Below are 25,106 nucleotides of genomic sequence, written 5' to 3'. Positions count from 1 at the left end.
TTAATCATAACCAGAGTAGGCTTATTGAAATGAATGAACTTTTTAAAAGCAGGAACAAAGACAAAACCCCTCTTCCTCCAAGAGCACAGAGAATTCTACTTACGTACATGCAACAAAGACTGCATTTTGCATTATTGCTATTATTAATTCCACTTCTATCCTAGCTTTCCTCCAAAGAACTCAAGATGGCCTACATAGTTTTCCATCCCCATTGCATGCACACAACAACCCTGTGGGGTGGGTTAGGCAGAGAGAGAGAGAGAGAGAGAGAGAGAGAGAGAGAGAGAGAGAGAGAGAGAGAGAGAGAGAGAGAGAGACTGGCCCCTGGTTATCCATTGAGCTTCATGGTTTAGTGAGGATTTGAATCTTGGTCTCCCCAGTCATACTCTGATAATTAATTTCCTCCCCCATTCGCAAGCAGTGCTGTTTATTATAAAACAATGTCTAAGCCTGAAGATTTTTTCAAAGTTATATTCAAAGAATGACACACACACACATCCACCAAAGACAGGAAAATGTTTGACTGAAAACATGACATAACATTATATATTTGGCTACCAACGCAAACTGAACTATTATAGATATGAGCTAGCTTTTAACACAGAAGAATCCACAGACTTCCGTAAACAAAGAACCAGGAAATAGCGGCAAAAGACACAGAGGAATAGGCAGAACTTGACTCTGTGGACTTAACAGACCTGTGGGGAGAGTCATGTGCTTTAAATGTGCTTTAGATCTATGGTGTGAATGCAGCGTAGGTGTGATGGCAAACAGCCATGGGGTGGTTTTAAAAAGTCCTGCCATTAGGCAGCAAGTGTCAGGCTGCTGATCTGGGGTTGTCATGAAAGGGTAGCAAATTCTTATCTATTTAATGGATCGTCAACCATTGCCTATATAAAAACAGCTAACATCAATAAAGGTAAAGGAACCCCTGACCATTAGGTCCAGTCGTGGCCGACTCTGGGGCTGCGGCGTTCATCTCGCTTTATTGGCCGAGGGAGCCGGTGTACAGCTTCCGGGTCATGTGGCCAGCATGACTAAGCCGCTTCTGGCGAACCAGAGCAGTGCATGGAAACGCCGTTTACCTTCCCGCTGGAGCGGTACCTATTTATCTACTTGCACTTTGACGTACTTTCGAACTGCTAGGTTGGCAGGAGCTGGGACCGAGCAACGGGAGCTCACCCCGTCGCGGGGATTCGAACCGCCGACCTTCTGATCGGCAAGTCCTAGGCTCTGTGGTTTAACCCACAGCGCCACCCGCATCTCCAACATCTATAATGGGAATGCTTTGAGGAAAATAGCAGAGGTAGAATGCGGAAGATGGGATGGCGGAAAGAGAGAAAATGGTCCCTGCTGTCAGCATGCACAACCAGCAAGAAACCTCTGCTTCTCTAGATGTAGTTGGACTCCAACTCCCATCAGCCCCCAGCTCACATGCCAATGGCCAATAGCCCAACGAATGTGGAGGGCATGCAGACTCCCCATCCCTGCTGTCATACCGCTTAAGATAACTGAATAAACCAGTTGTTGTCTATCCACAGTGAAATACATCTAAACATAACTGAACAGCTAAACGTATGGGCTGGCTTTCTGGAGTCCAGGCTCTGGACTGTGGCAACACCTTCTCTTCCTCTGTAGATTGGAACAGAAAACATGAGCTCCTCTGCTGCAGTCAGTCACCCCTTACCTCCAGTATTTCAGTAGTGAGTTGAGACTCACAAGCCAAACACTTACATACGTATTTGTATCTCACTCTTCAAAAAGAAAAAATAAAATAAACTTTTCCAGTAGAACTAAGCTTATGCAGCTCTGTGCAACCCTCAATTCTTATGAATTTGTGTCCCAAAGTATAAAAGATACCTTTCTATATAGAAATCCTTGATCCACAAAAGAAATAATATTTTGACTATATTGTGGTTTTATTGCCACCTAGTGGTCAAAAGGTCAGAAGGCAGCTTAATTTTGCTAGGCTGGTTGTGAACGCAGAACAAATCAAAACCTTTCTGCTTTGCCTTTTAGCTTCATCATTGTACAGTGGTACCTCGGGTTAAGTACTTATTTCGTTCTGGAGGTCCATACTTAACCTGAAACTGTTCTTAACCTGAAGCACCACTTTAGCTAATGGGGCCTCCCGCTGCCACCATGCCGCCCGGAGCACGTTTTCTGTTCTCATCCTGAAGCAAAGTTCTTAATCCAAGGTACTATTTCTGGGTTAGCCGAGTTTGTAACCTGAAGCGTATGCAACCTGAAGTGTATGTAACCCGAGGTACCACTGTATAGCTTCTCCCATACGCTGAGGATGTTTCTAACTGATGTTTCTAATATTGCATTTCTACATTGTTGTAATTTGCAGAAGGACTTTATAGCGAAGACTGCTCTTTAGCAAGGGCAAAATGGCTAGAACGGCCCCTGACACATCAGCTGTAACTTTAAGAATTTCTGCTTGTGCTTGCTTTTCCCTCCTCCCTCCCCATTCCTTTTTCCTCATGTGCCATGTCTTCTTAGATCGTGAACTCGAGGATAGTGATTGTCGTAGAACTCAATTTTGTATGCTGCTCTGAGAGCCCTTTAAGCTAAAGAGGGGGTGGGGTGGGATAATTAATGCTGTAAATGAACAATACACATACTTGTACATTCTAAAATTTTCCCCAGCTCCAAAGAATAAGGGTAGCAGATCCACATGCTTTAAATGTGTGTCGACTGTGATGCAACTGATAGACTATATGGAGCTAGCAGAAATGACTGGCAGAATCCGAGACCTGGGAGAAGAGGCTGTGGAGGAGGACTGGAAGAAATTTAAGGACTATTTACAAAAATATTGTAAATTGTATGAATGTTAAGAAAGATGTAAGATTATTAACAATATGGCACCAACAAGCTAGTTAAAAGGAATATGAAGATAAATGAAAAGATAAGAAAAGACAAATTTTGGATAAATATTATGTTAAAACTAAGCTTTTAAGGTTTGGGTTAAATTATCTAAAATTAGGGATACAATATTGGAAAATTATAATATAAGAATTGAAATAAGGTGATAAATTGCTGGGTAAAGCTTGAAAATTTGGAACGCAGGAACGAGAGATGCGAGGAAGTCCAAAGAAGCGAAGAAAGTATGGTTATTGTAAAAGTATATGTTATTTTGTTTTTTTTATTGTATTAAGAAAACCTTTAATAAATATTTTAAAAAATAAATAAATAAATGTGTGTCGGCTGTGTATTTAATGCATGGTGTGGACCTGCCCTAAATGTGCCTCTTAATTTAACTTTAAAAATTTTTAACTTAATTTGGGGTGCATGGGTGAAAGAGCGAGCACCTTCGATATCAGAAGCCATGAAAACATGTCTCTCTTAAGAACCCACCAACTCTCAGTCTGAGTGCAGAGGTCTGGCTGTGTGATTCCAAGTGCTTCAAGCCTGATAAAGCTTTATCTTATCACTGCACTAATGATTTGCAATTTCAGATGAGGACTTTACTCCCCTCCTGCCAGTGAGTCATCTGACCAGCTGGCCGGACTGCAGAATTGAAATCGAACCATTGGGGCACAAAATTCAGTCCTAACATGGAGCCTAGGGAGTTGGGCACTGAAAACCTGAGGCAAAGGAGATCCCAGGAGAAGGCCCAAAAGGAAGAAGAAGAAGAAGCGCCACAACAAGTACCAAATGGTGAGGAGCAGGGCTTTTGTTTTCCCCGGGGGGAACTCACAATAACTCAGTTCTGGCACCTTTCAAGTGGGCACCATTGCCATTCTAAGAGAAAGGGGGAGGTGTTCCTGGTGAGTTCCAGCATCTCTTTTTCTAGAAAAATAGCATCTCAGGGAAAGTCCTGGGGCATGATGCTGCAAAGGAATGCTAAGAAAGCTTTGCTGAAAATGACTGGGATTGCATGGGGACCCATAGGAAAAGCTAAGGGCTGGGCTTTCAAGCCAATGGCTTTTGTTGCAGCCGCTGACTCAAAGGAACCTCCCTTACTTTACATGTGCCCCCTTTTTTTAAACTCAGAAACTGCGGTGGAAGGAAGGCATAGCATCCCAGGAGAGTGGTGAGATATCCCCTCAGGCCTGAAGCGTGACAAGGGTTGGATAGCAATGATAGTCTGTTATCACCTGCTGTTCATTAAGGAAGTGGCTGAGTTGGGAGGAAGGCATAGAGAGTTCAGCAGTGGCAGACTGGCTGAGCTATGGAAATGGGTGAACAGTCTGCTAGGTATTGTCCAGAAACAGGGGGTGCTTCCAGTCAGTTACCATTTTGGGGTGGGACTCAATCAAATACAGGCAAATTTTGGTTCTGCAATAACAGTTGATTTGGCACACTTGCACAACAGACCTGATCCTCCCCAAACCACCCCCAAATTTGACTTTTAACAATAAGGAAAGTGACATGAAAATGCTGGTGTAAGATCGTCTAACCTCCCCACATTAAAAAAAAAATGTTTTATTAATTTCCCACTAGGAACACAATTATTAATATTACACTGAACTTCAAACAGAGTTGAAGTTCCTTCCATAACCATGTCAATAAATGTTAAGTTCCCATCATTGGTAGTGTTACTAAAAGTTTCATATTAACATATAGTTTCTTGCCTTTTTCTTACATCGGCTACAACTTGATATATCTGGCTATATTTGGTCCAATTTTACTAGACCAATTTTAATTGTTAACAGGTTCAAGGCACACCTGTGATTATTCCAACTCTTCATACTTTCAACACTGAATTTTAGTTGTGTAATAAAATGAGATGATACATTTAATGAATGCAGCCTAGCTCTTCCTTTTTGGTGGTCTTTTGAGACAAGCACATTTTCCTTGCTGGTTTTACACGCTGAATCATGGCATTTGTTAGAGGTGTTAACAAAAGCAAGCTGTCCTCTTCCATTATCTGAAAATGGGGGAAATGTCAAGGAGATAACTGGGTATGTTAACACCCCACAAACCAGTTTAGCTGTTTCTCTCAGTAAGTTAAACAAAAACAAATTATGTTGCAGTTCTATGCATACTTACCTAGAAGTAAGTTCCATTGCACTCAGCAGGGCTACTTCTGCATAGACATGCACAAGACTATGCTGTTAGCCATTAATCCTTTCACAGCTCTGAAAAGAAATAGGAATTGCCAGCTATGACAAATAGTCTGATTCCCACCACCCCACAACTTTACCACCTGTGTCATCAAGAATTCCTTGGCACTATTGTTGAATTCTACTACAGTAACCAACCTAACTTTGGCCACATGCAAACCCTGCAGTGGGAGGGAGGTACCTGACTGTGATTCCAGCAGTGAGCTATCAAGTGTCTATCGGACCACAGTGTTCCTGAGCATCTTCCCTTGCCATCTCTAATTTTCTAGGAGACGCCAAACACCTGGACATCATCACTGCTCATATCCAGTGGAAGAGACACATGGAGGTAACAACAGTTGCTTTCAGAAGCATTGCCTGGGATGGAAAGGGCCCTGGGTGAGGCAGATAATCTCCTAGCCATTTTGCATGGGGAGGAGAGCAGTCAGTCAGGTAAGGCCAGGGACGGGGAACCTGTGGCTCTCCAGTAGACTGTAATCTCAATCTTCCCTTAGCTGTTGACCATGCTGGCTGATGCTGATGGGAACTGAAGCACAGTAACATCTGGAGGGCCATAGGTTTCACACCTCTGCTGTAAGACCATGAACCAACCATTAGGATGTCATTCACAGCCAGAGTGTCATTCAGTAACTAACTTGTGGGAATTCAATGGTGGTCAGGCCCTCAAAGCTTTCCCAAGAGCTGGCATTATTGTTTACATCCATATCATGATATTGGTTTCATATTTTTTGACCTGGCAATATATTGCAATTAATGGGGGGGGGGTGCTATGCAAAAATGACAACGTGGGGAAAACTGTGAAGCCAGCCAATGCCTCTACATAGCTCCATCCTTGTTTCAGACATCATGATATATTGGTATATCATGATTTTTAGCTGGTGATATACAGTCGTACCTTGGAAGTCAAACAGAATCCGTTCCGGAAGTCTGTTTGACTTCCAAACATTTGGAAACCAAGCCTCAGCTTCCTATATTGGCTGCAGGAAGCTCGTGTAGCCAATCGGAAGCTGCGTTGGACGTTCAGGTTCCAAATAACATTTGCGAACCGGAACACTCACTTCCAGGTTTGCGGCGTTTAGGAGCCAAAACATTTGAGTCGCAAGGTGTTCATCAACCAAGGTACGATTGTATTGCAATGTTGAAAACCAGATATCACCCAGTCCTAGACATAAGTCCATAATTTAAATTTAAATTAATTGCATTTAAAAGCAGTGAGCAAGAGTGTGAGCAGGTGACCTGTGTGCCTGGTCATTCTCCTGTCTGGGTGATGCTAACTGTTAACAAGCAAATTCGGGGCCTGCTCCTTGCTCTCCCTCCCTGTGGCCATTTATCCTTAAGCAGGGTTTGGACAGGACTTCATACAGAGGACTCCTTCAAACAAAGGATCATCCTCTGTCAAGCAGGACTTATCACCACCTGAAAGAAGGCAAAAACTCCCAGAAGATAACAGAGAAGGGGATGAGGAAAAAGCCCTGGGGTTTTAGGGTGGGTCTTTCCTAGGTAGTAAAAAGGTAAAGGACCCCTGACAGTTAAGTCCAGTCGCGGATGACTCTGGGGTTGCAGCGCTCATCTTGCTTTACAGGCCAAGGGAGCCGGCGTTTGTCCACAGACAGTTTTTCCGGGTCATGTGGCCAGCATGACTAAGCTGCTTCTGGCGCAACGGAACACCGAAACCAGAGCAGCGCATTTACCTTCCTGCTGGAGTGGTACCTATTTATCTACTTGCACTTTTTGGCATGCTTCCAAAATGCTAGGTTGGCAGGAGGTGGGACTGAGCAACAGGACCTCACCCCATCGCGGGGATTTGAACCGCCGACCTTCCAATTGGCAAGCCCTAGGCTCAGTGGTTTAGACCACAGGGCCACCTGCATCCCTCTTCCTAGGTAGTAGGACCCCAATAAAGGAGAGAGTGGAGGGTGGCGTGAGAAGAACTTGTGTTTTATCTCTGTGCATTCTGGGAAGCTCCAGGGCAAGGGTGGGCAAGGGAGATGGTTACGTAATCTCTTGATGTTTTCTTGGCAGGCGATGAAGTCGGAGCTCCTGGAGCAGGTCCACACTCAGCTCAGTGAGCTGCTGGACAAAGCGTTGGAAGAAGCAGCATACTCCTTTCCCCCTCGTTTGAGGAACGGTTTAGCAAAGCAAGCAAACAGGTAACCAGGCCAGCTCCACTACAGCCTCTGCTTTCCCAACAACAGCAAATACAGGTGCAAAGTCTAAGCAAACTAGGGGCACTTTCGGACTTCCGCTATTTTCAGGCGAGATTCAAACACATATTTGGCAAATTCAGGTTCTGCACTCGCAGTTGATTGGGAGGTACCATTTAACAAACCCGCTTCCATGAAAAGATCAGACTTTTTTTGCGACAATGGGGAAATGCACTGGTTAACAATATCATCTAATCTCCCTTAAAACAAATCGGTGTTGAATTCTCACCCAGCAAGTCCTCTGGAAACACTCAGCAACTGAAACCCACAATAACGTCAGGCAAAAACAAAGTGGCCACAAACAATTCAACCTTCATTCAAATGAGTAGCTAAAACAAACAAACAAAAAGCCCTATGCCATTCCTTGAAAGGTGACAAAGTGGAAGTTGCCTGAACACCTAGTTGTTGTGAAGGTGAATGAGATAATGCTATTATCTAATCTCAGGAACTGGTAAACTGCAAACTAAATAGATGGAAAGATACCCCCAGGATTTCAAATTGCTCCTAAGAGATTAATAATAATAATAATAATAATAATAATAATAATAATAATTTATTTAATTATACCCCGCCCATCTGGCGGCTTCCAACACAATATTAAAATACAGTAATGCACCAAACATTAAAAGCTTCCCTAAACATTTTGAAGCACTGAAAATGTATACTAAGTGTTTTAAGACAACATCATGATGTTCCTGACATCAGGCATATAATATGTAAGGCACAACATAAAAGGAAAGGGGGATGGGGAAGAAAGAAGAAAACCAGCAAATTCCGGCAACAAATACTTCAAGTTACACAGCTACTCTAATAAAGATCAGTTTGAAAAGGAGAGGAAGGGGCAAATGGCAACTAGAGTAGGCCCACCTGTCCAGCTTATCTGACTGTGTAGTATACTCTCTCATATGCACTCCCACTGCTGGTTTGGGAAGCGGTGTACATAAATGACATTAGCCTCGACCCCTGTCTGTCATGCCATTTCTTTATGAAACACTGCATTTTTGATGTGTTCTCCCTCAAACCACTTTCGATCCGAATTGAGAACATGAACAACCTGGCTGCTTTTTGAGCCAGCAATGTGTACGCAGCCTTTGCCTATGGAAGCCAAGTTGGATGGTTGTGTTATATGAATTCTAAGGTCTCAAATACAGAATAAATATTCATAAACGCACACATATGTGTGGGAGAGCAATCCTGAAGCTAGTTTAACTCCCCCAATAACCTCAAGTATTCCTCTGCAGTAAGGGAGGCAAATGGGAAAAGCCTTCCCATTGTATTTTTGCTTACAAATCCTGTCTTAGGTTTGTACTTGTGTATGAATAGGGTGAGCCTGTGACCTGCATTCAGGAACTAAAGTACATTACAAAATAATGGCCAGGCTGCCCAGGTAACCCAATCAGCAGCCATTATCAGGTATCCTAGCAGACAGGATTTCTGCTGTAGACTGCCTCCTATGATGTACATATGATGATTGGTGGTCTTTGGCTAAGGAGGCTTGGCAATGCCAAAAGTCTTTAAAGGTTGCTGCACACTTTTGTTCAGGGTCTTTCCATCCTTGGAAGGAGGGGAGGCAACTCTGTAGCAACAGAAATATAAATATCTGCCTTGTTTTCCACTGGATCCTGCCTCCATCCATTCTTCTCTGACCGATCAGGGACTTAGGGGACTCAGAGTCCCATGGAGAGCTGGGGAGCAAAAGCCAAACCCCAATTTTAACATCAGTTGCTAATGCATATAAGATGAGGGAGAGGGGGGTAGGGGTGGTAAAGGTAAAGGGACCCCTGACCATTAGGTCCAGTCGTGACTGACTCGGGGGTTGTGGCGCTCATCTCACTTTATTGGCTGAGAGAGCCGGCGTACAGCTTCCGGGTCATGTGTCCAGCATGACTAAGCCGCTTCTAGTGAATCAGAGCAGCGCATGGAAATGCTGTTTACCTTCCCGCTGGAGCGGTACCTATTTATCTACTTGCACTTTGACGTGCTTCCGAACTGCTAGGTTGGCAGGAGCAGGGACCGAGCAACGGGAGCTCAACCCGTCACAGGGATTCAAACCACCAACCTTCTGATCGGCAAGTCCTAGGCTCTGCAGTTTAACCCACAGCACCACCCGCATCTCTCCACAGCGCCACCCCCCGCAGCAATTAAGTAATGTTCTTTTTCTGCTGCTCCCAATTCCTTGCCCAGAAACAACTGGGTTCTAAGAGATCATTCTAACCATTCCCTGCCATGGAACCTTACAGGGAGAAAAGCTCACAGCAGGAGAAGCAGAAAGTGTTTGTTGAACGGCAGTCGTTGCTCGAGTGAGTATGTCCTGTTTTCTTGCTTGCTCTTGAAATGAAAAGAGGACCACTAAGAGGGAGGCCCTCTTGTGCCATATATGTAACTTCCCAGTAAGTCCTTGGATGAGTTACTGGTGACACAGTAATATGAGGCAAAGCAGGCATGGCAAATGCCTTCTAGATGCTGATAGTCAAAGAGTGAACTGGCAGTAGATCACGCCATTCAGAGTTGGAGTGAAGTCTTAATTAGCAAAAAGCACGGTCTTCACAGACTTGACAAATGAGCACAGCAGCTCATCAAGTTGCCAAGACTGACAGTCCCCGCCTCCCCACAGCTATCTAAGTCCCCTCCTTGCCAAGGCTTTCCCCAAGCAATCAGAGACTGTGCCTGTGTGCAGTCTGCTGCTGCTCCGCCCTCTTCAGCCCTCTTCTGGTTCTGGGAATTGGGGGGGGGAGGGGAGCTTGTTGCAGCAGGAAGGGGTGACACCCATGACTCTTCACCGGCCTGACTCCCCTATGCCTCACAGCCTCCCTCCCACTCACCGGCTTCAACTTCTGATTCTGAACTTCTCTCCGCCACAGAGAGTCTTAGCTCACCAAGTCCTGTTACCTCTTCAACTTCCGACACCACCTCTTCCCAGTCTTCTCCCTCTGACCACTCATCATTGTCCCTCCACAACTGCACAGACTCTGAGCCTTCTTCCTTTGGTGGTGCCTGCCACACCGTTCCTCTGTGTCCAACCAGTCCATGACACTGATGAACTGCAACTCCCATCCTGACTATTGGCCATCATGGCTGGGGCTGATGGGAGCAACATCTGGAGAGCTACAGGTTCCCCACCTTTAATGCAGAGAACTGCATGCCCAGGTGTGGCGATCACACAGGGTCCCTGGACGTTTGACGGTCTATTGATCCCTGTGCCACCACTGTGCTCACTTCCCCACTGCCTCCAACCCACTATTCTCGGGTACACACAGTTGTTTAAATTGAACCAAATAAACAAGTTTATTTTATAAGTATTAACAAGTTTATGGTTTCTCAGATAATATTCTCGTCAGTTTCTTAACTTTAGTTTCTTTACCTTCCTAATACCTTCTGACTGATTATCTCAAGTGTTTGACTGACTCCTCTTAACAGATCCTCTCACTCTCTCACATCAGACTAGCCCAACCCACAGACTTATCCTCTCTCTCTCTTCACTAACTCCAGACTAACTTCTCAACAACTCTAACTCTAACTCCTCCCCTTGGGTTCCTATTGGTTAGTCATTTTACAATTAGTTAACCCTTTCCTTTTGAGCCCAGTATGATGTCACATACCTAGGAGGGCAAACGCCACACCAGGTCATGTTAGATACCTCTGGGGCAAAGTCCTTTTTCTGAAAACAAGAGGTACCTGATAGGAAAGAAGTAGGATCCCTATCGTACTACTTCAGACCCTGGCTGCATATGCATGCAGCCCATGAACACCCCACCACCACCACTACCTTAGAGCTCACACATTGGCAAACCTGTTCCCCTTCTCTTTTGCAGCGAGCTGCTGGATGTAGAGCACTTCCGCACCATCTACCACATGTTCGTGGCCATGCTCTGCGTCTTCGCTGTCAGCACCGTTGTTGTGGATTTCATTGATGAAGGACGGTATGGTTCAGCAATGGGGCTGGGGACAGGTGGGGCAGCATAGGGAGACTTGCATGGTAGAACAGTGGAGGGCAGGGAGGAGGACTTGCAGCAAAATGCAACCCTCCCAGTCTCTGTATCAGGTCCATGGAGCTCGTCCCACATTTTCTGAGCAGCGCCCTGCTTTTTGCCCTCTCTGGGTGTTTCTGCCTGGCTGGAATTTGCCCTTGAACTGTGACAATGCCTCTTAGAATCATAGAATCATAGAGTTGGGAGAGACCACAAGGGCCATTGAGTCCAACCCCCTGCCAAGCAGGAAACACCATCAGAGCACTCCTGACATATGGTTGTCAAGCCTCTGCTTAAAGACCTCCAAAGAAGGAGACTCCACCACACTCCTTGGCAGCAAATTCCACTGTCGAACACTGTCTCTTGCACACCTGGAATAACCAAGGGTCATCCAACCTCCTGTAATGCAGCCATCTCAGCTAAACCATCCATGAAAGATGGCCATCCATCCATCTGGAGGGAGGACAGACACAGGTGTGTGCATGTGTGTGCAAAAACTATCCCACTGAACAGAGGTAAACATCTGTGCTTGCTGCTCTGCTCACTTTTGACTCGCCTGCTACTGGCCTGTGGCCCCTGAAAAGTTGCCCAAGAGGGAAATGAGGCCCTCAGGCTGGAAAACGTTCCCCACCCCTGTCCAATGGAAAGGTTTGTGTGCTGTGATTTCCAATGCCCCTGGCTTGAGACCCAACCCACAGTCTTTAATTGGAACCTGTTGTCTCTTACCTGCTTGAATGATTCTCCATGTTGGTTGCTGTGTCCTCAGTGGCTGCCTTTCCATCTTCCACAGCCTCGTCCTGGACTTCAAGCTCTTCATCTTTGCTTTCGGAAAGCTGCACGTGGCGCTCTTTGCCTGGCTCTGCATGTTCCTCTACACCCTAGTGGTCCCCTACAAGGCCCTGCAGATCTGGACTAGCTGCTTAAGGACTGTCCGGTTCCCCAAACTCTTCACGGCGGCTGTGGTTGTGGCGCTGCTGCTCTGCCACACTGCTGCCCTGGGCTTCTATCCCATCCACACTGTAGTCAGCTACAAACTGGGGCCTGCCTCTCGTTTCATTGTCATCCTGGAGCAGGTGCAGTACTGTGACATCACCAAGGGAGATAAACTCCCAAGCAGTCTGGTGCGGGGGTGGGTGGGTGGCGCATCAGGCTAATTCAAGGGAGAGAGGTGCATTGTAGGGGGGAGGTTAAGGGCAGTGGTGGCTTTCCCCCCATTGGTACTGGTAGGTCTGAAGGCAAGGAGACCAACAGTAAGGCAAGGAGCCAGAGAGCCAATGACAAACAGAGCCAACTAAAGCTAGTTTTGATCCCCATTCTCTTCCTGGCTGGATTCTCCAAGCGCAGTGAGGTTTAGGAGCAGAAATTTGCCACTGGCTGTGCCGCCTCCTGGGCTGGTTGCAAGTAAGAAGGGAGGCAGATGGAGGCAGGCTAAAGGCGGACTGAGGTTGGCAGGACAGTGCCCCATTCACCTTAGTATATCCTCCATTGCTAGTATAGCCTCCATTGCTTAAGGGAAAACCAAATAGTGTCATTTGGGTTGAAAGGGAAAACCAAACAGTATCATTTGGGTTGAAATGGTACATCCACATGCCCAAAGCGGAGGTTCCAGGCATGTGAACAGGTAGTGAAGAATATAAACACCTGCAGTGGTACAGATGTATATTTCTATATATGGGCTGGAGGTGTGCCACACATCTGACATTTGCCCATGGAACAATCTTGCTCTTGGTTTAAAGGCATACACATCTGCTGGGGCCGGCCCTCCTATTAGGTAGAGGCAATCGCCTCAGGCAGCTGCTTTTGAGTGGTAGCAAGTTCTTGTTGCTGCTATCACCATAATCAGTAACACATAACCGCAACGGCACATTTCTTATTTATTTACTAAAAGCATTTCTAAGCAACCTGATATTTTACAGTTGGCCTCAGGTTCAATACTGTCCTCAGTCAGTGTGGACAGTTCTGAGAGCTAGATGGGCAAGCGGTCTGACTCTGCATAAGGGGCAGCTTCCTGTGTTGTGGGAAGGCGGTGTGGTCAGCAGCCTGGAGGCAAGCAAAGCAGGCAATTGAGACAGAAAGTTAGCAAGTGGTCAAGCTGATACATAGCCGAGTGGTGACTGTCATCCAAGGGCAGTTCAGTCTTTGCCAGTCCAATAAGTTGCTCAGAATGAAGATCCAGGCTACGGCAAGGAGCTTTGTAACATCAAGGACAACTCTATTGGCCCTCTGGGTCATGGGGCAGTAAGTTGGTAAGCTTTAGTGCCACGCTCTGGCTATCTCGGTGGTGGTGCAGGAAAAAGCAGACCTGCCATTCCCTCTTCTGGCAAGCTACTGGGGCGGCAAGAGAAGGGTGCCACTCTGGGTCCTGCCACAGCCCCGCATTCAAGGCAGCCACACACCCAGCACCTACTCAATTGTTCCCCCTGTTTCAGTGCTTGCTTCCCCCACCTGCTTAGATCCGGTTCCTCATGAAGAGCCATGCGTTCCTGCGAGAATCTGTGCCTCCTATCCTCTGCGCTGTGTCCCAGGATGGTGAGTTTGATTGCGGGGTGGTGGCATCTACGCCAGCCCTTCCATCAAAAGTGGGGGGACTTCAGGACCAGAAGAGTCAAATGCCAGAGGGTGTTACCACAAATACCTGCCTCTGCCTGCTGCTGCAAAGCAAACGAAATCTCTGCTCAGTGCAAAGCTAAACGAGAGCTCTCTGTGTCCACCATTGAGTGCATAATCTCCCCTATCCACCACCCCTGATCATTGCATAGGCTATCTTATTCAGCAATTTCTCTGAATAATTGACATTGACCTCACACTCCAAAGCATATCTTTGTGATCATGAGAGCTAGAAACTTTGCTTTCTGCACTCAATTCAATGAATCTACAGTTACATCCTTCACTGTATACACAAACCCCTGGGTATTTTATGCTAAAATGGCATTGCAGAAAATGGAAGGGTCTGTGCTGAGTGTACCATGCCAGAGCAAGTTCTACTAAGTTATCCCTTTTCTCATTGTACAATGCAACCCCACACCTCTTTGCTTCACAGTTCCCTCAGCTGCTCCTCTCTCTTTTTCCTTTCCAGGAAAAGGGCGCCCACCTGAATTCTCAGCATACCTGTATTTCCTCTTCTGCCCCACTTTGATCTACAGAGAGAGCTACCCAAGGCGAGTCCTCTTCTCTCCATCCTCCTATTTTACTCTTTAAAGGCTTCCAGAGTCTCTAACTCTGGGACAAGGACACCCTGGGTCAGAAAGGGAGCAAAACTGGCAGAGCTTTAGAATCCATGATGCTTTTAAAGTATCCCAAAGTAAAGCAGGAGTGTGCTGTTGCTGGTTACAGTTTTCAAAGAATTCCTTCGTATCTTTTTTCTGTTTTTTCTATTGTTAGCGAGTCCTTAAGAAGTGCTGAGTTTAAGCAGCAAATTGGTGCTTCGGGGTTATTAAAATGTAGTTGTTCCTTGGCTGTTATAGGGGTGTGATCTGATTTCACTGTAAGTCCAGTATCTGCTCTTGTTAGACTTCCCTTTAAAGTATCAGAAACCCTAATGCAATCCATTCTAGCACAGGTTTTCTGATGTGGTCCTTATTAGGGCTTTTAAAATTTAATTTCATCCGATCAGGAGGAGAGCTTCATGCTAGAAAGCTTTGATCGGTCAGTGATGACACCACTCCCACCTCAGCTTCCATGGTGCTTCCCACACCTGTCTTGGGGAGTAGTATATCCATCATTCTTCCCAAAGAGAGGGAACTGTACTCCTGTAAGGAGGAAACCTCCACACAGTGCCTTCTCTTTTCCTTGTAGGACACCTTATGTGCGCTGGAGGTACGTCATCAATAACTTTGCTAAGGTGAGAGACGCAAAAACGATGATTCCATTGGCTGGTCATTACACCTGGCCTCTTTGTGGACGAAGAGGGTTCTTAGGGTCACAGGATAGCCTCATGAACCTAAGATGAATGGTTCCAAGTTTCAGGAATCCTGGGTACAGGTCCCTTTGGTGTGTCGCACCCCATGGGCTTACCTGGCAGTGGTGGCGCAGGCAGCAGCAACACTCCAAGCTGGGTGGCTGAAGGCTGCCAATTTAATGTTCCACAATGCTTCAGGGAAGTGCTCTGTTGGGAGCATTGTGGGAAATTAAAATGGCAAGGAGATCCAGCCACTTAGAGCAAGTCCTGAAGGAGATGTTGACACCAGCTCTGAGCCTAAGACACACCCACTGCAGTGGGACGGAACTTTCCCCTTTCTGTTCTGCAGGTTCTTGGGTGCTTGTTTTATGGGTACTTCATCCTGGAGCGCCTTTGCATCCCTGTCTTCAACAACATGAGCAAGCAGCCCTTCAGCACCAAAACCCTGGTGCTCTCCATCTTCAACGCAACGTTACCAGGTAGGTGAGTAGAGCAGCAGCTCTGATTTGCATGGGGGCACAAGGGATGGACGTCTGCCAGAAAATAAAATGGTGGGAAGCAATGAAGTCATCTTGAGTTGCTGTTGGGTGGGAAACCTGGTGACCTGTGGGATCATCTTCATTCTCCTCCCCCCCCCCGCCACCTCTTAATCCCTCCCATTAACCACCCACATTGCCTCAGCCTTCTTCCTTCTCTATTGTCACACTCCGAGAGTGACCAGTAATGTCCTTCTCCTGTTTGTTCCTGACTTCCAGTAGTCAGAGGTTTATGTGTGTCAGTGATGTCAGCACGCCGGGGGGGCATGATGATGTCACACGCGCATGCCCTGCCCCAGTGAATGTGCACTGCCCCAGGCACCCACAGCTGGTCAGGAGAACCCCCAGAACTGCACACAGCGTGAAGACTGAATGGATTGTTCTAATTCGCAAGCTGAAATGCTTGTGCTGGTGGAACGATTGCCATAGCACTATGCTGAATTCCTCTTCTCCTTCGCTATATGCATTTATTATTTATTATTCATGCTTTTAGATTCCAAGGAGCTCAAGGTGGCCCATATGGTCCTCCCTCTCCTTATTTAATCCCCTGTGAGGTAGGTTAGGCTGTGAGGCTGTGACCCAAGGTCACCCAGTGAGCTTCATGGCTTAGTGGGCATTCCAACCCTAGTTCATCACTATAACCGCTACACAACACTGTCTCTAATAATGGTAGGGCATGCCCCTGCTGAAGAGGCAAAGATTAAAATTGCAAGTGCTTCATATACTCTGTGGTGGTCAAAACTGATCCAATGCAGCCTAAACCAGTAGTGATTGTACTGCAATCTTACACATCCCTTGCATGATTCTTGTCCCCCCACCCCCCATCTGTACACTCATTTCCTCCTCCATATGTCTGTCCTCACAGGGACCTTTCTGCTACTTTTGGCATTTTTTGCTTTCCTGCACTGCTGGCTGAATGCCTTTGCTGAGATGCTGCGCTTTGCTGACCGGATGTTCTACAAGGTGATTGGCAGGGGAAGGGCAGAGAGGAGGTTGGACTGCTTATATTCCATCCCATCAGACACACATGGTGGGTCATTTGAGTTCCTAGGAATGTCAGCTTTCAAATTTTGCCTTCATGGTTACAAGCAGTGCTGTTTTTCTAGAAAAAAAGGTGCCAGAACTCACCATGAACTCCTTCCTTGTTCTTTTATAATGGCAATGGCGTCCGTCTGAGACATACGGGAACTGAGTTCTGGCTGGGGGGGAAAGCCTTGGTTACAAGGAAACAAAAAGCCAAAATAGTTGCACATGCAAAGGCAGAGAATGGCTAAGGCACTGAAATTAAAGGCAAGGTAAAGGTAAAGGTACCCCTGACCATTAGGTCCAGTCGCAGACGACTCTGGGGTTGCGGCGCTCATCTCGCTTTACTAGCCGAGGGAGCCGGTGTTTGTCCGCAGACAGCTTCTGGGTCATGTGACCAGCATGACTAAACTGCTTCTGGTGAACCAGAGCAGCACACGGCAAAGTCATGTTCTCAGTCACTAGTAGCCACATCACACTGAACAAGCTTGTTTAGCTTCTGAAAAATCAAGCTGCCAATTATACCTGAACAACAGCACAACTAGCATTCTGGCTGCAAAACAGTTTTGAATAATCCATTCTAAACAGCCGTTTTGTTGAGGGCAAGAGTTGGATTCTCACGGCATGAAAGACTGCCATCTACAGCAGCGGTGCTAGCAGAGAAATTTGAGGAGAGGCAGTCTGGAGCTGAAAAGCCAGGGTATGGTTTTGCAAGAGGGTTTTGCATACAGGGAGTTGCTGCTGAGGCACTGCAACAGAGAATCGGTAGGGGGACACAATGAAGTGACCAGCAGTCACAGAAGCCCTTGTCTGTAGCTCCCCAAAATGTGGAGACAGGCTGTGGTTGCTAGATGGTGGCAAACTGCATTCTGTGCAGCAGGCGCAGAGAACTTTTGTCCCTCCAGGTGTTGCTGAACTACAACTCCCATCAACCCTGGTGAAATATAATTGGAGTCGAGAGTGGATTTCATGCTCTTTATTCAGCTCATAGTGGTGAGGAGGAATGAATGTTCCCCCGGAATGTCTGCTTTATATACATTATTTACACAATGGGCTGCATGTGATTGGCCTATTCCAGGATTTTCCTGTAGGCCAATCAGGTTGTGGATTCACTTCCACCTGGAGCTGGATTGGGTGGCTCCTACAGACCAATCAGATTGCTGCATTGTTCTAGGACCAATCAGACTGCTGCATTCTGAATCCTATTGTTCTAGGACCAATCAGACTGCTGCATTTTGGATCCTATTTAACTCACTACATAACACCTGGCGAGCATAGCCAACAGCAGGATGGTGATGGGAATTGTAGTTCAACAACATCTGGAAGGGCAAAGATTCCCTGCGCCTGCTGTACATGCTCAGGTGCACTCTTTTTTCTATTACTATTTCATGTACAGTATCTAACTTAGGTCTTATGGCTGACCACAGCACAGACTCAACTCTGATAGAGTAGGCTATAGAGATGAGCATTTGTCAAAGGAACTGGCCACACAGGGCACACTGGCCAGGGAGCACCATCTCTCCTGCAGGCTGCCTGAACATGTGTGGCCCAAAATCTTCTGGGGAGCGATGATGCACAGTGTGGCACACATAGCTATCCAGATTCACGATTGCACCTCCCTCTTTCTGTCCTAGGACTGGTGGAATTCCACATCATTCTCTACATATTACCGGACGTGGAATGTGGTTGTACATGACTGGCTCTACTACTACATCTATCAAGAACTTGTGCGGGTAGGTAAGGCTTTTGTGGGAGGAAACAGGTGTGTTGCACTGTTCGCTACCTTTGGGCCTGGGAGCTCAATCCACTGTTTCTTTGCCCCTCTTCCACCCCAGGGCTTCCTTTACTGCCCCAAACTGCACAGGCTTCATTCTCCAGGATCTCCCTAAAGGGCCCCTGTTATGTACTGAAGGTCTCACCCTGGGCCAGCAGGGGGATACTGTAGATAGTTTTCACTCAGGTCCACCTATGCAAATAAGGAATTGAAAGTGACGTTCAGGGATTGGATTGTTACAGAAAGTTGTTACTGTTGCTTTGTAGTTGAGCTCTATATAAGCAGGTTGGCTGAACCCTTCAGTTCAGTTCTGTTCTGGCCTGTGAATAAACAAGAGCTGTCTGAAGAATCGCTGTGTCATCTGATATGTTCACCCACAACTTGACAACCCCTCTGCCAAGCTGCTCCCCCACCCCACCCCGCAACATGCCGTGGGTGCAGTAAGAGTGCATTAGTGGTGGATTTATACTGGACCATCCACACATCGGTTCACATTATTAGTTATTCCGTGATGCTTCCTTCACATTACAGCACAAATGTCACCTGGAAGGTCACTCTCCGCTTAAAAAAAAAAGGTTTGTTGGGGGGGGATGTCTTCAACAGGTGCCCAATGAACCAGGGGGTGTTTTCAGGGTGTGAGACTGAGGAAAAGGAAAACTTCTCAAGTGGGAGCTAGAAACACTCACTTATTTGAATGTGGATTGAAGATTAGGGCATAATTAGTGAAATATACTCTTAGTCGAGTGTGGATTTTATGCTCTTTATTCAGCTCATAGTGGTGAGGAGGAATGAAAGTTCCCCCGAAATGTCTGCTTTATATACATTATTTACACAATGGGCCCCACGTGATTGGCTAATTCCGGGATTCACCTGTAGGCCAATCAGGTTGCGGATTCACTTCCTCCTGGAGCTGGATTGGGTGGCTCCTGTGGACCAATCAGACTGCTGCATTCTGGATCCTCTTCTTCTAGGACCAATCAGACTGCTGCATTCTGAATCCTCTTGTTCTAGGACCAATCAGACTGCTGCAATTTGGATCCTATTCAACTCAGTACATAACAATTAGAATAATTTTTTCTTCCTTTGCCTTCCTCTCTTTTGTCCTTCCTTCCTTTCTTCCTTCCTTTCTTTCTTTCTTTCTTTCTGAATTCATTTGTTTTAGATATAATTTTGTTGCATTGCGAAAACTTTAAGCAAAGAATTCTGAAACAAGAAACAGGTGCCCAAAGGACAATAGGGAGGGTGTTTGCTGGATATGTCTTTTTTTACCGCACATGCCAAAGACCGGGATCTTTTGCATACAAAGAAAACTGCAAAATGAAGGTTCGTGGACGGGGTTTTTGCAAGTTAATGGATGCTTCTCCTTGCCCCCATAAAATAACTTCTGGGAGGGAAGTACTGTATTTTTCGCTCTATAAGATGCAGTAGACCATAAGACACACCTAGTTTTGGGAGGAGGAAAACAAGAAAGAAAGAAAAATATTTTGTATTGGAAGACACAAGATTTACCCACCCGGGAAGAATGGCAGATGAAGTTGATGGACTATATGGAACTGGCGGAAATGACTGGCAGAATCCGAGACCAGGGAGAAGAGTTGGTGGAAGAAGATTGGAAAAAGTTTAAAGACTATTTACAGAAATACTGTAAAATTAATGAATGTTAGAAAAAGGTTGGAATGAAGTTATATGGCTTTAGTAGAAATGTTATAAGGAACTAAGTACAAATAGACTATTAGTGTATTAAAGGGAAAAATAAGGTTAGAATATGTTAAGATAATTACAGGACAGAAAACAGTGGAAGATGGAAAGGAATTGCTGAAACAATTTACAGAAGTGGAATACAAAAAGGGAGGTGTGAGGAGGTTGCTGAAACAAGTGAATGAAAGATAAGATATTGAAATTGTTTGATGTGTCTTAAATTGTTTTTGTTTTGTTTTGTTAGTTTAATGTGTTAGCGTTAGTGTTATGTAGTGTTTTGGTTTTTGTATTGTATTGTTGTTGTTTTTTCTTTTGTAGTGTTTAAATTGTTGGGAAACTAATAAATATCATTTAAAAAAAAATATTCTGAATCTCAGAAGCCAGAGCAGCAAGAGGGATCGCTGTGCAGTGAAAGCAGCAATCCCTCTTGCTGTTCTGGCTCCTGGGATAGCTGCGCAGCCTGCATTCGCTCCATAAGATGCACACACATTTCCCCTTACTTTTTAGGAGGGAAAAAGTGAGTCTTATAGAGCAAAAAATATGGTACTGCCAAAGTGTGAGTAAGGGTGAAGTACTTGCTGTAACTGCTCTGTCTCTTTCCTCACCTGGAGCAGTTTGCCAAAGGGGCAGAGCTTCCCACCAGGTGAGCCTCCGTACAGGGAGGGAGAAGTGGAGGGGCGAGGCGGTGCAAACGCCAATCTGCCATTCCTGCTGATGCATTTGCACCATGACAACTTCCCTGCAGCCTCACTCCTCTCCCGGTAAGCAACAACAGCACACCTGTCGGGAAGTTAAGTGTCGCGGCTCCACCCCACCTGGCAAGCTGTTTCTGTTCTTCACTTTGCGCTAGAGGGTGAACACAACATGGGCTGTTTCATGTACAAAACCTGCAACTGACCTGTGCACTTTGCTCCTTCCAGCTGCTCAGAGGAAGGGCCCGGGTTGGGGCAATGCTGTTTGCCTTCATCGTCTCAGCAGTCGTCCACGAATACGTCTTCACCGTGTGCTTTGGCTTCTTCTACCCTGTCATGTTCACCCTCTTTGCCTTCTTTGGAGGTCAGTACTGCCTCGGAAGTCCATCTGAGCAGAAACCACACCACCCCAGACGAGCACCCTCAAACTCTTGCAGTACGAAAGGGAAAAGACATTGTTTTCTTACGTTCTTAAACAGCCCCTTATGGCGCAAGGGAGTTTTTTAACCTCATGCACACATTACATGCACCAATCTTCCCCTCCAGGATTCATCCCACAGGCTGTTATCTTGCCCTCCCACCCCCAGCTCACACTCCCGTTCCGCCTCCAGGCAGTTTCAGATGGTTAAAAAACATTGCTTTTCATTTTCACTTACTCATTGGACTTCCAGCGTACAGTGGTACCTCGGGTTAAGTACTTAATTCGTTCCGGAGGTCCGTACTTAACCTGAAACTGATCTTAACCTGAAGCACCACTTTAGCTAATGGGGCCTCCTGCTGCTGCCGCGCACGATTTCTGTTCTCATCCTGAAGCAAAGTTCTTAAGCTGAAGCACTATTTCTGGGTTAAGGTAAAGGTAAAGGGACCCCTGACCATTAGGTCCAGTTGTGACTGACCCTGGGGTAGCAGCGCTCATCTTGCTTTATTGGCTGAGGGAGCTGGCATACAGCTTCCAGGTCATGTGGCCAGCATGACTAAGCCGCTTCTGGCGAACCAGAGCAGCGCACGGAAACGCCTTTTACCTTCCTGCCGGAGCGGTACCTATTTACCTACTTGCACTTTGACGTGCTTTCGAACTGCTAGGTTGGCAGGAGCAGGGACCAAGCAACGGGAGCTTACCCCATCGCGGGGATTCGAGCCACCAACCTTCTGATTGGCAAGTCCTAGGCTCTGTGGTTTAACCCACAGTGCTACCCACGTCCCATATTTCTGGGTTAGTGGAGTCTGTAACCTGAAGCGTCTGTAACCTGAAGCATATGTAACCCGAGGTACCACTGTATGCAGAAGTTTGTATTTCGAATCCATGGCCTTACATTTTGGGTGGCCCCGTTTCACTTCCAAAAGTGACAGTGCGCTCAAGCATTCAAGTTCACTACTCCTGTTCAGAGTTGCAGTCAGCAATGCCATGCACTTTTTCCAGGACACTCCATTCCATTCCCCTTCCTTCCCAGGTTTTTCACATCCACCTACAAGACACACAATGTTTGCAGCCACTGAGTATGCTCAGTGCTATCCTCACTGTGCTGGTGTTTAGCGCGGGGGGGGGGGGAATAACCCCAAAGCTCCCCCCCCCAATTTATTTTTCCTGCTTCTTCAAACTTTGGCCTTCCTCTGAGCCTGCTGATACATCCCTCGTGCTTCTCAGGAGCCATTTGGGTTGCAAAGCTGCCATAACTCAACATCGGAGCTTGTTATTGATATATGACGACACATCTGAATGCCTGCAAGTTGGATTTAACATGCTCTGTTCCCAAATTAGTTTCAGTTCTGCATGAAGTGGGAACTGCTATTCCTCCAAGTTCTAGGAACGAAGGGCCATAGTGGTTTGGAGCATCTGCTATGCCTGCAAAAGGTCCCAGCTTCAGTTCCCAGCATCTCCAGGGAATGCCCCACCTGAAACCCTGGAGAGCTGCTGCCAATCAGTGTTGGTAGTATGGAGCTAAATGGACCAATAATCTGGTTCACATTCCTATGTCACTATGGACCAGGGCGCTGCTCTGTTGCAGAGGTTCCCAGAAACTGGCAGGTGAGAAATACCTTTGGTCCAGCGTGGTCTGGCCTGTGCCCAACTAACCTTTTTTCCTGGTCTTCTTCACAGTGATCTTTAACTTCATCCTCAATGATAAGAGAACAAGCCCCGTTTGGAACGTCATCATGTGGACATTCCTGTATGTGGGCCAAGGAATCCAGGTCTGCCTGTACTGCCAAGAGTGGTATGCCCAAATCCACTGCCCACTCAAAGAGGTGAGTATGCAGACTGGCTTGTGGGTGTAGAACAAGCCCTCAGTTCCTCCCATGTGCCAACTTGCAGAAGGCACAGCCAAAGGCATTTTGCTGCCTGAAGAACTCCCAGTTCTGTCCACTTCCTGTACCTCCCCATCTGCTGCCTGAGGCAGCTGCCTCACAGCAGGGCCAGCCCTGCTATCAGGGTTCAAAAGTCCCCAACCCTGATTAGCACACATAAAGGCTCCACAATCCTGTGCTCTTCTGCCATATTATCAATAACATGGTTTCCAAGCACATCAGCAAATGGCAAAATCCATATAGAATCTTGTAGCATCTTGAATAATAAGTGTGCTTGCAGGCAGGTGTTTCTTGTGGGATTGGTGCTCCTCCTGCATGCATTTTTTTTGCTGTGTCCACACAATGTTGTTGACATAAAAATGCTGGCCTGCATTCACACCCAGTCAATTTGGATTTATAGTGGTACCTCGGATTACATACGCTTCAGGTTACATACGCTTCAGGTTACACACTCCACTAAGCCAGAAATAGTGCTTCAGGTTAAGAACTTTGCTTCAGGATAAGAACAGAAATCAGGCTCCGGAGGAGGCCCCATTAGCAGGAGGCCCCATTAGCTAAAGTGGTGCTTCAGGTTAAGAACAGTTTCAGGTTAAGTACGGACCTCTGAAACGAATTAAGTACTTAACCCGAGGTACCACTGTATTATCATTCACAAGTGTTCCCTGATTTTCATAATATAATTCATTCTGGAGGTCTGTTCTTAACCTGAAACTGTTCTTAACCTGAAGCACCTTAGCTAATGGGGCCTCCTGCTGCCGCTGCGCCACCGGAGCACGATTTCTGTTCTCATCCTGAAGCAAAGTTCTTAACCCGAGGTACTATTTCTGGGTTAGCAGAGTCTGTAACCTGAAGTGTATGTAACCTGAAGCGTCTGTAACCCGAGGTACCGCTGTACTCTTCCCAGGAGAAATACGGTAACTCCCCCCCCCCCTTCTGTTCCAATTAAACCTTCTCTACCCGAGACCCTGGGGAAACCCTTTGAGTCAAAGTAGACAATATAGGCTATTTCACAGGTGGTCAAACCTTGAGATAGCTCAATGACCTGCTTTCAGTACTAAAACCCTGCCTGGAAACTCCCTGCCAAATTCATTATGATGTAAGTGTTTCTGGGCTAGAGCCCATTTCATTATATTATGCCGTAATGCTCATAATATAATGAAATGGGCTTATAAAGTGTGACTCCGTGCACTAGCATAAATTGCCACCATATTGACCTAGATCTAACCACCAGTGAAAGGCATGACTTCGTGTATACCTTTTTGTCTTGTCCTTTCCTTTTCTGATTCTGGCCCTCAGTGATGTTTGTTGTTGTTTTCTGCCTTTCAGAGGACCTTCTGGGGGATAGTGACTCCACGTTCTTGGTCCTGCCGCTCCTAGGTCAATACCAACTGCCTTTGAGAAGCCACCTTCCCCATCCCTTTGCTCCAAACAGATCTTCCTGGACTCACACTCTGACCATTAGAGGAGTCGAAGCCCAACATCTTCAGAGGAGGGTTAGGTTGTCCATACTTGCTGTTGACTCAAATTCAAGTTCCCAGCATTGACTGACTAACCCAGCATAGCAAGAAGGTGACTTACCTGTCCACTGTTGTTGCTTGATTCCAGCACCTACGTAATACTTCAAAGTTTGCCTACTCAGTTTATTCATGGCTGTTTTCTACTTTAAAAAATAAAATTCTGTGCACACAAGTAATTTGGATTCTGCTCTCAGAAATGTGGAGTTCTGCATCATTCATATATTATGTGAATTGCTACATTTTGTTTTTTGTTTCGGTTATGCTTTTGCAGCCAAAGATATACAGCAAAAGATATAACCAAAAAGGTTATGCCTTTGCAGCTAAAATATATACAGCATTTCCAGACATCCTGCTAAAATTACATGATTGTGTAGTCATTTTTTAAAAGAACCCGTGCCCTGGCTATCAGCTGTTTTCTGG

The 25,106-nt window shown here is 46.2% G+C and overlaps 1 protein-coding gene across 1 annotated transcript; it reads left to right on the top strand.

Moving 5' to 3' along the window:
- Positions 1-3,479: 3,479 nt before the first annotated feature.
- Positions 3,480-24,862, top strand: SOAT2 (sterol O-acyltransferase 2). Its single transcript, XM_081898725.1, has 15 exons — positions 3,480-3,663; positions 5,342-5,400; positions 7,095-7,222; positions 9,517-9,576; positions 11,089-11,196; positions 12,035-12,317; positions 13,698-13,773; positions 14,321-14,402; positions 15,040-15,085; positions 15,492-15,621; positions 16,544-16,641; positions 18,336-18,434; positions 21,094-21,229; positions 22,964-23,109; positions 24,496-24,862. The coding sequence occupies exons 1-15, from the start codon at positions 3,561-3,563 to the stop codon at positions 24,544-24,546; spliced, it is 1,605 nt and encodes a 534-aa protein (XP_081754851.1). The 5' UTR covers positions 3,480-3,560; the 3' UTR covers positions 24,547-24,862.
- The last annotated feature ends 244 nt before the right edge of the window (positions 24,863-25,106 follow it).

Source organism: Podarcis melisellensis (genome assembly GCF_964234715.1).
Source record: "Podarcis melisellensis genome assembly, chromosome: 2".
NCBI lineage: Eukaryota > Metazoa > Chordata > Lepidosauria > Squamata > Lacertidae > Podarcis > Podarcis melisellensis.
Note: the sequence above shows the minus strand (reverse complement) of the source record. Positions and strands in the feature narration are given on the sequence as shown.